At 32.9% G+C, this 16,855-nt stretch overlaps 1 protein-coding gene across 4 annotated transcripts; it reads right to left on the bottom strand.

Annotated features, from left to right (window-relative positions):
• On the bottom strand, positions 4,512-16,500 carry LOC105158649 (glutathione reductase, chloroplastic). 4 transcript variants are annotated; one of them, XM_011075468.2, is made up of 17 exons: positions 16,253-16,500; positions 15,340-15,495; positions 15,034-15,098; positions 14,018-14,087; positions 13,382-13,453; positions 12,557-12,760; positions 12,199-12,272; positions 12,031-12,114; positions 9,783-9,870; positions 9,495-9,576; positions 8,778-8,854; positions 7,816-7,923; positions 7,612-7,676; positions 6,569-6,682; positions 6,169-6,268; positions 5,324-5,377; positions 4,512-4,823 (listed from the first exon to the last, which is right to left on the bottom strand). In XM_011075468.2, exons 2-17 carry the CDS (start codon positions 15,478-15,480, stop codon positions 4,731-4,733), a joined length of 1,491 nt encoding a protein of 496 aa, XP_011073770.1. In that variant the 5' UTR covers positions 15,481-15,495; positions 16,253-16,500; the 3' UTR covers positions 4,512-4,730. The 4 variants fall into 4 exon arrangements, with proteins under 4 accessions (XP_011073770.1, XP_020548302.1, XP_011073772.1 ...); XM_020692643.1 differs by having other exon boundaries at positions 15,340-15,490; XM_011075470.2 differs by having other exon boundaries at positions 15,340-15,490; positions 16,118-16,256.

The raw sequence follows: 16,855 nt of genomic DNA, 5'->3' as shown, positions 1-16,855 counted from the left end.
TGTACTTGAATAAATTAACTATTATGGATTTTAATAAGCTTCATGTGAAAAAAAAGTTGATTACAATTGAGTACTGCATATTAATTTCTTGTTTGAAGATTTTCATTTATTGAATGTTTATCCACCGTTAGAGATAATTATGTATATAAATTGAGTCCATTTTGTTATTATTTGATGAGATGGAAAGTAATCCTATGTATTTTATTTTTAGTTGATAAAATGATAGAGTGACGTGGATTATTAGTCAATATGATTCTACTATAAATATCCGTACACCACACATAAGTCGATACATTCTCGCAGTCAATTAAAAAGTACGTTAGGTCATCCTATTCAGAATACCATCAGTTATCTTCGAGAAGAATCATTAAAAAACCTTTGTGTTTTAGAGTGCGGATGTCGAAGACACACTAATTATGTTAGCTTCTCTCGACACAGACGAAGGGTCTATTATCAAATCCAAAACAAGGTTAGATTTGCTCGTAATTTGAGACACGATCATTTTAGATATCTGTAATTTTAGAGGGGTCTTTGTAATTATCATAAATATTAGGAGAGCCCGTTGTAATTTATTTATTTATCTTTTTTCGTATAAATACGAAAAACTACAAATAGGTTGGCTGTGATATTATGGGCATTATTGAGTTGGCAATTTAAAGGATGAGAGTGATGGGAATGCATAAAAGTCCATATATTGCTTTTGCTTTGGTGAAAGTTATTTTTCAGAAAGGCTGTGGATTTTTGTATTTGTCATCCAAAGAGGTGTCCCAAACAGCCAAAGGGGAAAAAGTGATTTGATATTATGTGCTACTGTTTGTATTCAAATTATTGATGCTTTCTAGGACATAACTTGGAGTTTAGCTCTTACATTAAAAAGGAAAAATATGCAATTTTTATGAAAAATGAGAAAAAAATAAAATAGCAGATTACCATCTATCAGAACAATTTGCTTTATTTTTTGAAACATAGGGGATAATTTGCTAATTCTGTTTTTTCCGCAGCGGATATTTGCTCAACGTATTGAATAATGTTCCTTACAAAGTATGGTCACAATTTTGAATTTAAAAAGATTGATACCTATCAGTTCATAATATTTTTATAATTGAGAGTTGGCCAAATAGAACATTTCTTACAAATATATAAATTAAAATTTTTTTACTAAAAGATGAATGTAATATTTACTTATAAAATTGTCATTTAAATTAAAAGTTACAAAAAAGGGTGATAGTAAAGGGAAAGAAGATTCACTTTATTGATTAATGCTATAAGGAGAAAATCATAATTAGATTCAAATAAAATAATTAATTATTTCTTTACCTTGAAGTGCATTAATTTAATTTATAAATCTTATATTAGAGAAGTTAGAATACTAATTAAAAATACTAAGTAAACCCAACTTTAACAAAATTCTAATACGTACAAGTGCTGATTCCATATTATTAATTAGAAATAATGAAAATTATATTTGAGTATCAAGTTTAATTAGAATATTATTTGATTCTTTGCACTGTTAACTTATGTTTTTTTTTAATTTAATTACCATTAAAATAAAAATTTACAAAAAATCATAATGAAATGTATGAGTGAATATTCTAAAATAAAATAAATAATATTTGATGATCAGAAAAATTATAAAGTATTTCAAAAAATATATAATAAGCATAATTGAGATTATGAATTAATTTTTCAAATATTTTTTTAGGGTCATTTATGTAACCTTATTTAAGTAATCTTTTTAATAATAAATTAAAAATAGTTATAAAAAAATAAATTTTATAGAAAAAGACAATTTAATAATCTTAATACTTCTAAACTACTTAGATCATGACAAATATATATGTCTAAGTAGTTGAGAGGAATTAAAATTACTAAATACTTTCTCTTTTGATTAATTAGAACTTTATCTTTTTTATTACTAATTTCTATTTATTATTAAAAAGAGCAATTTAAGCAAGGGTACAAATGTCTTTCTTACAAATATATAAACTTAAAATTTTTTACTAAAAGATTACCATAATGTTTATAACAATTCTAAAGTCGTTGATGTTGTTCCCTTACAACATTAATTGAAATTGCGTATTAAAATTCAATTATTCAAGGAAACTTTTATTATTTAATAGTATCAAGTAAAATAATTTTAGAAGTGAACTATAAATAATAGAATTAAATGATTTTAAAATAATTATTATCAATCTTTTTGAAAATTGAATAATTATATATATTCATGTTTCAATGATATAAATAAAATTATGAACTTAAATATTTTTTTGTAGCTAATAAGTAATATATTCACTTCTCAATATACACTTATACATGTGCAATGTACGTGATACGTTCTAATTATAAATAATTATATAAATATGTTTTATTCTTGTAAAATTATAATTAACACCTCTTGAAATTATAGTTGTAAGTGCATACCTAATAATTAAATTTTACACAAATACTTGATGAGTTACATTAATTCCAATAATACCGTGTCAGATGTGTACGTATAATATTATAAATGATAGTTTGCTAGCATCAAGGAGTATCAATTTAATTTACATTAGAATAATGAAGCTAGTTATTTATATTACTATAGTCAGACAGTCAATGCCTACGCAAAATAGAAACAAACAAATTAATATTTATGTTTCTGCTTATAATAATATATTATAAAAAATAAAAATTTTAATCAAAATTAATGCATTCTTAAAAATTATTACTGATGCGTGCGATTTTAGCAAGGGATATGCCAAGTTTGGACTTTTGACAATGGACTTGGACTTTCCAATAAAGAACTAGAGAGACGGAACCTACAAAACAACACGTTAGCATTCCAACGTTCAAGTTAGTATCGAATTTAAGAAAAATAAAATTTAAAGGATAAAGCGTAATAAAAGATTGAAGTATAATGATTAAATGTCAAAGTGGAATCCTTATTCAAAAGCGTATAAATACTATAGGAAAATAATAGCCAAAGTTTCAGTTTGAAGGTATCCCCGCTTGGGGGATCAAACCTCTGTTTACAGAGAAGTGTCCCCTTCATCAAGGAACTGTACGTGTGTTCTATTTTTGGGGTAAAGTGGGTAGAATCGGTTAAGATGAGCCACGATTCATCCTAATCCTCATTAATCTTGCAGTTAGGGTTCTATGCAGGTAAGAAAAAGAGTTCTTGACCAGGAGGATTCCTTGTCCGCAGCAGGGAGTTTGGTTGGCTTAAGAGTCCGAGTTTTTATGGAACCTCCTACAACACGTGTCCTCCATGGAGGATAAAGGGCCTACATGGAGGGTCTAGATAAATGCAACATGTGCTCTGGAAAGATGTCTAAATATAGGTTCTGGGCCAATTATTGCTAGTTGGGCTACATTGAGTGACATCATCCTCATGGGCTGCTATATTCATTTATGGGGGCCCTGAGCCTTTTAGCTTGTTCTTGGGCCAAGTCTCCTTGGGTCATACACATCAATTATGGTTCTTGCCTTATATATTATACATGATATATAAGGATAAATTACAATATTTTCTGAGATTTGTCAAAATTATAAAAACCTCATTATTGTTTGAAAAATTACAAATATTATATGATTTTAAAACTCGTTTGACAAAGAGCTCAATATATTAGTTGACTACCCAACATATTTTTTTGAATTATAAATTAAAAATTTATATACTTTTTTAAAAAATAAAAATATTTTTATTAATTAATATGCTCTGTGGATTATTTAACAACCAATCACGGTGCTTTGAGCAAAAATTTAGAATCCCTCCCATTCTTTTGCAATTGGCAATAGAACATATCGGGAACTATTTGGCTTAAATTGAACTATTTCATTACAACTTATAACTACATTTAGAATCAGCAGTGACGAACATGGGCATGTTCACAACCGTGAACTCACGACAGCGAGTTACATAGTCTGTGATCGAAAATCACTGTAATAGCTGATAGGTTTTTGCTTTGAACTATTTTTTACGACTTATTTTCTAGTTGAAGAGTTGAACTAACGTGTATTTCAGGATGAGTCATATGACTCTCAAATAGAGCAACATGGCAAGATTTGATAAACTTTTATGAAGCGTTATCATCACAGAGTCATGTACAACTGATCATCTCAAGGTAATGTTTTTTTATAGTTGCTGAATTTTAAAAAAATTTATATTCACCTACTCTGAAAGTACTGTATTCAGAAACATTCTCGAATTATACATTACAAAAAAGAAAAAAAAAAAAAAAAGGCGTCATTGAATCGCAACCTTTTGGTGGATGATATACATGCTTCTAAATGTACGAAAACATAGAAGGGGGAAAAATTGTTTCAGTCCATTACCAAAAAATTGTCTACCTATTGTGATCAACTGATAACCTAACTTCCATTAACTGTGGAGACATTCAAGTTTTTCTTTTTTCTTGTTTGGTAACTAAGCATTCCGTTACTTCATGTCAAAACACTCTACGGAATGAAACTGCAGCACCCAAAGGTTGATTGCTGTCTGCATGCTTCATATACAAACACATAAACCACAGTGGAATTTAAGGCAGGCCTTTCTTCCCCAAATAGAGCAAGCAAAGAAATTTCAATCTTTACGCAACCATGTATACAATACTTGCATGTTTATTAAACTGTTGCAGATATAAATCCTCCTGTAGATGTTGTCTCGCTTCTATCTGCTATATAGTTTCTAGAGTAAATATGATCCGTTGTAACCAAATTTCCAACTATGAAGTATTATCATGTTTTCAAGTCTATAAGTTGGTCTTTGGTTTAGAAGCAGGAACTCGCCTAGTCACAGACCGCATTGTCACAAACTCCTCGGCAGCAGATGGGTGAATTCCAACCTGACAGAAACGCACGTAGACAAATTTAGCAACAGTTACGTGATCTGGATTTTCACTCATAGTTGTGGAGCATGTAATCTATGCTATAGATTCTTGATTTACTTGCTAATACAATCAAAAAATAATTACATAGACAAGCCCAAAGGCTGACCAGCAAAAGAGCACCTCAGTTTGGAAAATTTGCATTTACACCCACCACAGTACAATTTCCCACTTTGCAGTTCGATTTTCAAAAGAATCTGTAGTATGAAATATGACTACAGGAATTTTCCGAAACTGACAGATTACTTTCTGATACGCCTAAAACTTGCCAGTGTGATTAGAAGTAAAATCAATTTCTGTTAAATGCACCAAACAGAAGAGAGAAAAGGCCATGTCTTGTGCCTTTTGCGCTAGTCGAACTTCCAAATTCTTCACACTTTAAGAACATGTATAGGCAAAACTACTATATTATGGTGCAACACATAACCATTTGCTTTATATAAGAAGATGAAGCTTACAGTGCTGTCAAATTGCGCTTTTGTTGCTCCACATTTGAGTGCAATGGCGATGCCCTGTGACAGACACAATATTATATAGAGTTCAAATAACACAAAACATACACCAAGCGTAGTAACCGCATCAGATGAACAGAGCAGGTATGTGATTCTTGAAATAAGATGGTACCCAGATATTAGAGCGGAATAATACTTGCTGAAACCATATAATCTAGTCATTGAATTGATGATCAGGCACCACATGTTGTATCTTAAAGTTACGAGGAACATTCGCATATTCCTTGTTTTTAATGAAAATGTCACAAAGATGTGCTTTTAGGCCATTTATTTAAATGTCAATAGATGCTACCAAGCCCAAAACCAATACAAGCTTAGTGTGCCAATGTCATTTACCACAAAGGCCCAAACCATGACTTCCCCATCAAGTGAACTTCCTCCCATCCCGTTCAACTATATTTTCAAATCCACGTTTATTAAAATAGAATAAAGTACTCTTTCACCTCTTTCAGAAATTGTAATCATATTTAGCAAGAGTCTTCTATTTTTCTTCACAAATCCATGTTTACTAACATATCAAAAACGCATATAGTTTCTCTTTTCTTGTACATGCAATTAACTAAAGCTTTCATTTTCTAGATTCATATTGCAAGATACACAAGATAACTGTAGCATTGGAAGACTCCACTCTAAGCAATAATTTGGGAAAGTGTAATGTGTCATATAGAAAAGAAATTGTTTTGTCACTGGATGAAACTGATTCGTCTATTTGTCCTGTTTGTTCTAGAATAAGCAGTGTACTAATGCTCTATATGCCATATAACGGACAAAAGAGGACACTGAACGAATACCTGCATGATCTCAGGAGCATCTGGCCCACACATGGATGCTCCAAGAACTTTATCAGTCTCAGCATCAACAACAAGCTTCATAATTGTCTTCTCTTGTCGTCTGCGACACAAAAATAGATATCATCATTGAATTACAAAGACAACCATTCAAACATAGAGAAAGTAATGCTATATCTATTTCATGAAATTGAGTCATTAAAAAAAATCCAAACAGATGAAGCTAATATATTATCATGACAAGTTCAAATTATCCAACAATGTGACAAAGCATGGTTAAGAGTTCAATCCGCACAATATTCATGGAGCAACATACCTATCGTGGTTGTCGTAGTTATTCACTCAGGCACATCAGAATATTAGAACATTTTATACATATAAAATACATTTCCAACAAGCATACCCCGAGATGGAGTTCTTCATTGGATTAAACGTCGATGTGAAAACCAGAACATCGCCATTGGCTTTCTCTAAAGCCTGTTCCTCACTTAGACCAACAACAGAGAGTGGTGGTATGCTGTCAAAGTAACATATATACAAGGTTCATCAACAGAGGTTCAGGAAATCAAATAAACAAATGGGACAAAAGAAATGTGGAATACAAGAGATTTTGCTAGAATATTTATACAACCAAATACAAGACAAGTTTATTATGATAAGGTAACAACTGATTTTATCGCGATTACATCATTACAGCTAGAAATTAACACAGACAAGTGAAACCCAAGTATGACGTAATATCAGACCAGACATGAAAATTATGACAGATCCAAAATTTTGTACTTCCAAGTATCGTTAACACACTTTTAAATAATAACTAGTTATAAGGTGGGTGGACAATATTTCGGCTTCAACACGATAACTTTTGAGTACCACTTCAAGAATTAATTCCAGTCTAGCCCAATTGGTGCTATGAATAGTTCATGTAAATTGCAAAATAATTTTGTCACAGATGGTCAAGTTTCCAGTCCCACACCTTTCTAGAACCATCTATGTTACTTTTCTTCCCCATTTTCCTTGTAGACTACGCCTCATGCTTTTATTTATTTACCATGGAATTCATACTCACATTTGAATTTTATCAAGCTAAATATTCTGAGGTCATTCATCACAAAATTTACTTTTATTTTCCTGTTAGAGCATTCAGTTGCCCAGACTAGTGAAACCAACATTGAGAAAGGCAGAAGTAGAGAGTAAAGAACAATCATTAGCAGAAACTAACACTAGCCACACAAAACCACAAACATATTAATATCTCATTGAAAGCTATTTTATTCTACATCAGACCAAAGAACATAACCGATTGCACATATAATAAGATATGTGATAAACGACGCATATGCCACAATGAATAAGATATTCAATTTCAATCTATGATCTAACCATATGCCATATGAAAATGATAAACTAAGCAATTTAAAAGGTCTGTTAGGAGGATGGTAGTACCAGAACACAGCACAAGGAATATGGTCATAATCAGGTGCAGTAGGCTGTCCACCAAACACAGTTTTCTGCAACCACATTAAAGAAACAAACAAACATTTCTATCAAATTTTGGGAAAAATTCAAGTATGTACGAAAAACCATGCACGTCTGAATCAATTAACTGGAAACAAAAATAGAAGTCATAGTTGGTTGACAGAAACATACGGCGAAACAGGTTCCTTCCATCAAAGCAACAGGAGTAAGATTCATTCGGTTTGTAACATCACCAATGGCCCATATGCTGGGTATGTTGGTACGAGAGTAGTCGTCAACCTGGGATCGAAAGGATAAGTAAACTGTAGAATACCAAATATGACAACCTAGCACGTCTTTGCAGCATAACAGCCTCATCAAAATGGTGAACATATGAAGAAATAGGAAAATGAATCTGAAAACACACCATCGTGTTCCACTAAGGATGTCTAAGTTTCTTTTTATTTTGTCCAAAAATCTCAGACGTATACCCTTAATAGAAGCTTTTTTGTCTAACAATGTCAACAATACCCTTCTATTTAGATTTCAAGAAATGAGAAGAAAAATCATAATCTTCAGATTTGACATGTCGGAAGCTTGGTCAAGTCTTCTATCTTAATCCAGCAATAATTTGTCATAAACATGTCCCTATTTTAGGAGTTAATTATGAGGCTATTCAATATCCATTTTCATCAAATCAAATGGAAAGTCTTCAAGTAGAATCTAAAATAGCATTAATTTATTTTCTTATCTTTTATATGTACAACACACAGAAGTATAATAACATTGGAATACTAAATATAAAGCTGACTTTCTTATTTTAGTAGGAATATCGACTATGAATCCGTAACATCCTTTAGGGGATGCAGAGAGCAACATCTACTAGTTAACCCATTGCTTGTTGACATTTGCAACACCCTCAGAGCATAAATTTTGAAGGATCCAACTCCAAGGATGATGCATATAGACAGCATGCAACCAGTATGAGCTATGCACTGCTTTACAGCAATGATCAGGCTAAAATTATTGCAGTCTTTCAGCCATCATATGAACTGTTTATAGCCAAATCAACAGTTCTCATTATTTCCACACGCTCATAGATAATGATGTTTTCAATAATGATATGGGAAAAAGTTAGAAGAATATTCAATTACCTTCACAGCTCTAGTCGCAGAATCAAGCTCAACGCCTACAGATTCTAGATTTAACCTTTTCGTGTTAGGAGCCCTGCCTGCGGACATTGAGGAGATATCCATCATCAGCCTCTCAACCAAGGGAACAATTATGTCAACAGAATAATTTTGTGATGTGCCGAAAAATTCATGTAACCATAAAATATGCTGTCAAAAGGATCAACTATCCAGAATAACACATTGTCTTGCAACTGGTGCATCAAAACACACATATTAGGCTAAGAGAAATTATCAGAATTTCTCTTCTAACTTCCAACGAAAAAAAGTAAATTCTAGAGAACCCATCAACTGTAAAAGCAAGTCTGAGAAGGCTGCATATAATGCCTGAATAGAATAGCTGGTGCATTATTTTCTCGATGACTAGGAAAAACATAAGCGGACCCAGTTAGTCTATCCATTACCTAATCAATTTGGGAACACACAAAGATTCCAGGGAGATCAATTCTTGGACTTGGAGAGAAGATGTTATTTGGTATGAAGTTAAGACAAAGCAAGGGAAATTTTGGACTTAGAAGAGTTCATGCAATCAAAACCATGAATGAATCCAGTCTAATGTCAGAGAAGTCACTGGTATTTGTTAAAATTATGATCATATCTAACAGAAGAAGTAAAATTTTTCCAAATCACTAAAACTACCAGTCAGGTAGCGAGAGCAAGCTTCAGAATACTGTATGTTACCAGTGGCAAAGAGCACAACGTCTGCCGTGATTTCCTCACCATGGTCAGTTCGCACTTTTATACCACCTTCTGTTTTAACCAGCTGCATCACCAGTATTGTCTCAAATTGCAGCAAAACTAGATATGTCATGATCATAAAAAATAACAGCAAGGAAGCAAAAGATCCAGCATACCAAGAGGCAGAGAACACATCAGATTTGTTTATCAAATGCCTACTTTTTGTTTTTTCCACACATTTTGTGTGTGAAAATGTATTTGAAGGAAGTTAAAGTCACAAATATACAGCACCTCAGTTAAGGATGTCCTTGGATGCAGGTTGATACCCCTGCCTTCCAGATTTCTTGCAACCACTGCTCGCATTTCATCATCAAAACCTCTGTGTTAAGATCGGAACAAGACTGGCATGAGATCAGATCAGGAAGTTTGACTCAGTGTTATCATTATATTTACTGGTTTAGTTCTGTTCTTTGAATCCTTCTACTTGGAGTTATTGAATGAATTATCACCTCTAGTAAAGAGGAGTGTCTTGCTATTAATTGGGAACCATTCTCAAAGAATTAGTAGCAACAATGTCTCTAACATGACTTCGAAAAAATGCATCTTGCTTTCCCAAGTTACCCAATCCAAGTCCAATAAAACCTGTTCTACCAAATCATACATCAATATACTCATTTGAACCAAGTCTAAGTTAGCACTTTCACCAAGGTGTACATCCAGAAAGTCTTGGGTCAATATCTTAAAGTATTTTTTATTTTATAGATAGCGAAAATCAGTTTTAACAGTGGTGAGCCAATATCTTAAAGTTTTTTCATTTTATAGATAGAGAAAATCAGTTTAAACAACGGTGAGGCAATATTTTAAAGTATTTTTATTTTATAGATAGAGAAAATCAGTTTAAACAGCGGTGATCATTGATATGTGTAACATGACACTGACATGTTCATCTGATATTGAGGAAAGGAAAGATGACAAAAGGAGTAATTCTGCTGAAGCTTTCAGTCATTTCTTTCATAAACTAAAGTATGAAGCTTCACATATGGCTCACGCATTTGTAAAGAGGCCAAAAAGACCATTCCCCTCTAACTACATAAACGTTAAAGAAATTGTTTTCTTATGAGAAGTGTAGCACTTCCCTCTAACTATATAAATGGGGCAAAGGCCATAGGTTTTCCACAGTGATCTTCATAAAGTGCGCTTTCTGAATCCACTATTATTTGAAGGTAACAGAAATCTCAGGAACAACAATCAATCAAAAAGATGGGCGAACAAAGAAAACTTTCTCCTAGATTGACCACGAAGCAAACCTGAGGCCTTCTAACTCTTATGTTGCTGTGAATTGAGATCAGCCTCATCGTGTATTATTTTCATCTTATTCATATAGCCAGGCAATTCTTCTTTGGATAATAGAACACTCAAAATCTTGGTCGATGAACAAACACTTTCCTGTAGTTTTTAATTATCCTAGAGAAAACCAAGCAAGTCGTACACACTGGAAACCCCTCAGAGCCCATTATCATCTTGCACATTAACCACATATAACTAAGTAACAAGCCATATAGCAGTCTGAACATTGTGGCCAACATCATATAAAGCTGCTTACTGAAGGGGGAAACCATCTGAGAAACATATCACCAAGAAAATGATAGAAAATCTAGAAAATTTAGTACTTTTATGCTAAGAGGGACTAGAACTGAAGTGATCAAGTTTATCACAGACCACAATCTAAGAGGTAAGTCATAACATAGAAGTAATCTATAACATTAAGAAACCATCTGAGAAACATATCACCAAGAAAATGATAGAAAATCTAGAAAATTTTAGTACTTTTATGCTAAGAGGGACTAGAACTGAAGTGGTCAAGTTTATCACAGACCACAATCTAAGAGGTAAGTCATAACATAGAAGTAATCTATAACATTAATAAGTCAATCCAATAAACCGAAAGTAATATAATAGTCGAACATATTTGTTAGTTAATTTTGTAATTCTCTTTGTAATATGAATTTAAAACAAGCAAAATTTAACAAGCAAAATATGGAGGAGTTAAAAGTATATTCAACACAGAACTTCAATATATTCTTCAATCTCTCAATAAATAGAGATACATTAGCATCATATATAGACACAAAGATAGTAGTACTTAGGAATGATGTAGATGAAACTATAATTCTTGAACAAAATGGTGCCAAAACTAAAATTTAGTCCCACATAAAAACTCCAACCAATGGCCTTAGTCATGCCATTATCCAAAGTCCCATCATTCCTTTCTGAAAGATTGCACCCACTCTGGTATTGAATGATTTGGTGATTGACTGATTGTATCACACATCTACTATGTGTGTGAGATAGTTCTGATAATCCATCAACATAATCTAGAGGGCAATAAGACAATGCATATACTAAAATCACAAAGAGTGCACGACAACAGGCAGCTTAAGTTATGAAATCCATTGTATAAGTAAATCATTGTACATATGTCTACGACTCAGAAGCTTCATTCAACACAGGCAATATGATGAAAGTCAGAGAGATTTACCTTAAAGGAAGTTCTTTTCTGAAACATAAATCCACTGTTGCGCCCATCCCTCGCCATATTGAAGCAAACTCAACGGCAATGTACCTATATTAAAAGAAATCGCAGCCACTTAAACTTCTAAGTGGTCTTGATGGATGTACTAGAACAATGTGAGACGAGATAGTATACCCTCCACCAAATATGACAGCTCGCTTAGGTAACTCTTCCAAGCTCAAAGCTTCATCTGATGTTATAGCCAATTCCTACATTGAACCATAAAACAGATACAAGTCATTGCAGATAAGATATAAGAGAACAAGATACAGGAGAAATCAACATTGAAGATGTCATTGTATGAGAAGATTGGAAGTTCAGTAAATCAAACAATTGTGGCGAAAAAGGAGGTCTACACTGAAATAGAGTCTGTATAGAGGATCTCAATCCAACTGTTTTGTAACATAAAAACTGGTGTAAAGGTTAAAAGATCTAAGTTAAGAAAGCTTAAGATTGCTCTACAGACATGAGTATTGATCAAAATCATACATACCTGGCCTGGAATAGCTGGAAGCTGAGCTCGACTTCCTGTTGCAATCAGAATGTGTTTCGCTGAATAACTTATTTTGGTTCCATCCAGTTGAATAACTTCAACTTCATTAGGACCTACCACTCTTCCCTCTCCTTCGAATAGCTTCACTCCAGCATTTGCAAGTAACCGCTTATAAATTCCATTTAATCTGACTATTTCTTCTGTCTGCGATAAATGGATATGACGGAACTAGCATATGAATACTCAAGAGCTCATAATAAGGAAACTAGTCAATATAGAAAAAATGCTTAGAGAAGCAGTTTTGATCATTCCATAAATTCTGGAACCACTAACAGGCAAACAGCAATCATCACCATCCTTGCAAGCTAGAAAAAAAAATAACCCACATCCTTTGTGTCAGATGCCTTTGCTTTTGCAAGCAACACCATCCTTTGTGTCAGAACCCTTTGCTTTCGAAAGCCTTGCTTGCTGTTGGAGAGGAGACTTTCCTAATTCTCTATTAAAAAGTAGTTTCGTGCATCATTCATATCATTCGATGAGAATTTCAATTTGAGAGCAAAAATCACAAGTGGCTGGCACAGACTTCTCTAAGTAAAAGACAAAAGCAACTTTGGAAAGATTGTCCATTTAGATAAATTAATCGGTCTTAAAAGAATTCTAGTCTCGGTTCAAACTCCATATGACACATCTATATTGTCTACCCTGCATTAAACTGCCACCAGGTGTTGTATCCAAAAGATTAAGAGAGTGGATTGGGTTCTAAATATAAAATTTAGTGTGCACTTGTGGATTCGAATATTATCAAGGAACAACTTCTAATTTTACCTTCTTCTGTAAAAGTTTCTTCCAATTGAAATCAATCTTCTCGTTTAGTTCCCACCCATAATTCCTTGCATCCTGCAAACACAAAGAGTTAATTGATCAAATTAATATACATCATTTGGATGGATAGTAGTAAATTTTTAACATATCATTAGAGACTACATAGCTCAAATAGAATATAAAAGAAAACAAATCTCATTAAAACAAGTTTAGAAGTACATACTCTACATATATAAGAAGTAACACATCTGTTAGATCCTGTAATAGTTGACAAAACTTCCTAGCATACTCGAACTTCTCAACCAGCAAATCAGTTAAAAGGAAAGAATGATTTCCAGGAATACCTCAAACAACCACTTGCTAACAGTGTGAAAAAGAATGCAATATTTCCAGAGTCAATAGTATTTTTTTGACACAATTTTAGAGATCCAACATCTTCAGTAGGAATTGACTTTCAATACTTAGAAAGGACAATAGCATAAGAATGCTTCTGTATTAAAAGACTATTCAGGTACAAGTACTATTGGAAAAAGAAAAACTTGTTTGTTGATACTGTATGGAATAAGTTAATAGCTCAGTAGAACTTTTTCAAATGCATAAGTTCACTCATCCGATGATATCATCAAGTCCAAATCTCACCTCCAGTTCAGGGCCAAAGGAAGCACCATAGACCAAAATCTTTTTAGGAACACAACCACGAATGACGCACCTGAAATATGTACAAGATTAGCTTTTCCCATTCCCAACATCATTACTACAATATTGATCAACGTTCCTATACACATGAAACATTCAAGAAAAATACAAGCCGATGCTAATTTAGAACAGTAACTTGTCCATATATCATCCATTGTAGTTGACCAGTGACACCAACAATTGCGACCCCGCATAACAGCAATGTTATATTATTACAAAAATATTGGATGATTGAAAACATTAGTCCAATAAATTGATAGTAAGAACATAATCTCGCAACGAACATCATGTTGCAGTAAAATTGCAGATGTTAATAGCTATGGTTGCAACTTGCAACTGGAACATGATGTGCTTAGTGCCACAAGGTATGTTAGGAACTATTTTCAACCCCAAGGTCTTCTGGACTATATGGAAATTATAACTTCCAAAATTCTATATGCTATGCCATCAAAGTATAGGAAGATGCAATGGAATCTCCATATTTGATAAGAATTCCCCAATTGAAACTAGCTCCAATAAGATGTCAATTTCCATGTTAAATAATGGTCCAATGTGAAAACAAATCCACCTACAGTCAGCACAAGTAAAATCAGAAATCACTCCCGAGTAGCGGACAAACAAAAAATGTCATCAATTTCTAGCAGATTGAGATAAAGAGCAAAGTCAATCTGAGGCTTTCACACGGTCTATCTTCTAGAGACAAAGTTGACACAAATACAGACTTCTATTCCCTGGGTTGGCTAAGATCATTACTAGCTAAAAATATTTATCAATAAAGTAAATAAAAACATAGTCTTCCAAAAATGTTTTGGAGGATGACAAGTGAAATCGAGAAAATTCAGAATAGATAGAAACTAATTTAGAAACCATCAAATGTAATGCATGTCCAGAGAACAATGTGAAAAGGACCAGATACATCACTTATGAACCTAATGTAGCTAGAGTTTCTATCAACTCACGTTCCGCCTACTCCTCCTACAACTTCAGAGCTGATAGGATGAAATGGAAGCTCACAAATCCCAACCTGGAAAGACTAATATTTTGTGAGTAACAAATTAAGAAATATAACTATAAAACTTGTAAATGAAACATACAGGGAAAATTCTACCGTATAACCAACAATAAAAGGAAAAAGGGCACACGGAAATAGTATCATGATACACTATAAGGAAGATATACATAGTACATCTTTGCAAGCGAACAAGCTAATAACACAAATAATTAGTGTTTATATAAACTATTGAAAGCATTCCCAGTCCTTGTACCTTAGCTCCATACTGTGCTGAAAAACGTGAGGCACGAACTCCACCACTTCCTGCCCCAATTACAAACAAATCAAAGTCATAGTGAGTCTCATCTTCATTGGGTTTGTTAAGCTCTCCATCAATAAGCATCTTCCTCGCCATTTTGATGATACTATACTACAAAAAAAGCCCACAAAGAGAAAAAGTCACAAGAGCAGAAATGTAATAAGAAATAAGCATACACGAAGAAGCTTTTGAGCAGCCAGAAATTAAGAGAAAGAGAGAAGCCCAGATTACAAGCAAATTAGTAAGAATTTATATGCTGACTTTAAGCTAAGACCTAATGTTTGAATTCTGAGAAAAAACAAAGTTAAAAAAAAAAATTAAAAAGATCAGAACTTTCAGAAAGCTGAAGGGAATATGCAGAAGATATATTACTGCAACTAAAGCATATGACAACAAGCTTTTCAGCAGCTAAAAATTAAGAGAAACAGAGAAGAATCCGATATCACTTGCAAATTAAGATCAATTTATATGGTCTGAGTTTAAAGTAAGGTTTAATAAAATTTGACTTCTCAAGGGGAAAAGGGGGGGAGAAAAAGAACATCGAAGTCCCTAAAGTTCAAAATCAAGGAAAAAAAAAAAAAAAAAAAAAAAAAAAGATCACAACTTCACGTAACAAATATGCCGATAACAGATTACTTCAACTAGATATCTAGTTTTTTTTCCGTCTTCTATTCATTGGAAGACAGCCCATTCTCAAGGTTCACAAATGTTAAGCATAAAATAAACAAGAAACCTCCAAAAAACTGATCACTGAAGTATCTCCCTTCCTTTCTATTCCTGGAGGATTCTCTCTTAGTTTTCTTCCGGGACAAATTCACACTGGAGAAATGAAGAAAAGAATCAGAGCATAATAGTCCAAACTGAATACCTTTATGAAGTGCAAGTTTGATTGTGATTTGAATTGCTTTGCCTTTTCTCTCTCGGACCTGTTTGCTTGTGGGGTTTTAGATTGGATGTGAAAGATCGATGATGACAGATGCAGGGCAGTAGAAGTCGGTGTTGTGGGTTCGAATTGTAGAGTGTGAATCCGGGGGCTCGCACGAATACGATCCTCGCTTCTGGGCAATCACAACCACCAATCTTGACTGCTGACTGCTAGCACTGAATATTACTTGTAGTTAGGTGGAGTAAGGGAAATTCTTATTCGACTCTTGAAATTCTAGTTAGAACCAACTCATTTTAATTTAAATTAATTATATAATAAATATAATATATTTATTATATAACTTAAAAAAATGACTTATCATATAATAAATATGAAGCACTTATTAATATGTGATTAATTTAATTTGATCAAACCTGATTCGAACAAAAATTATCTATAAATGCAAAAAACAGCCGGTTTTTGTGTCATTTTTTTTACACATAAATAATAAATAATTTCTTATATTTTAATAAATATTTCATAAATAAAGCTAATATATATATATATATACACTAACATCATATTAAAAACAAAACAAAATAAAAA

This window comes from Sesamum indicum, linkage group LG3 (genome assembly GCF_000512975.1).
Source record: "Sesamum indicum cultivar Zhongzhi No. 13 linkage group LG3, S_indicum_v1.0, whole genome shotgun sequence".
Taxonomy (NCBI): domain Eukaryota; kingdom Viridiplantae; phylum Streptophyta; class Magnoliopsida; order Lamiales; family Pedaliaceae; genus Sesamum; species Sesamum indicum.
Note: the sequence above shows the minus strand (reverse complement) of the source record. Positions and strands in the feature narration are given on the sequence as shown.

Excerpts from the sequence above, each read along its gene's own strand:
- LOC105158649 (XM_011075468.2), bottom strand. The coding sequence starts at position 15,480 with ATGGCGAGGAAGATGCTTATTGATGGAGAGCTTAACAAACCCAATGAA. Across the intron at positions 12,115-12,198 it reads GCTGTCATATTTGGTGGAGG|GTACATTGCCGTTGAGTTTG; the intron begins GTATACTATCTC and ends CTTTTAATATAG. Across the intron at positions 7,677-7,815 it reads TGGAAGGAACCTGTTTCGCC|AAAACTGTGTTTGGTGGACA; the intron begins GTATGTTTCTGT and ends ATGTGGTTGCAG.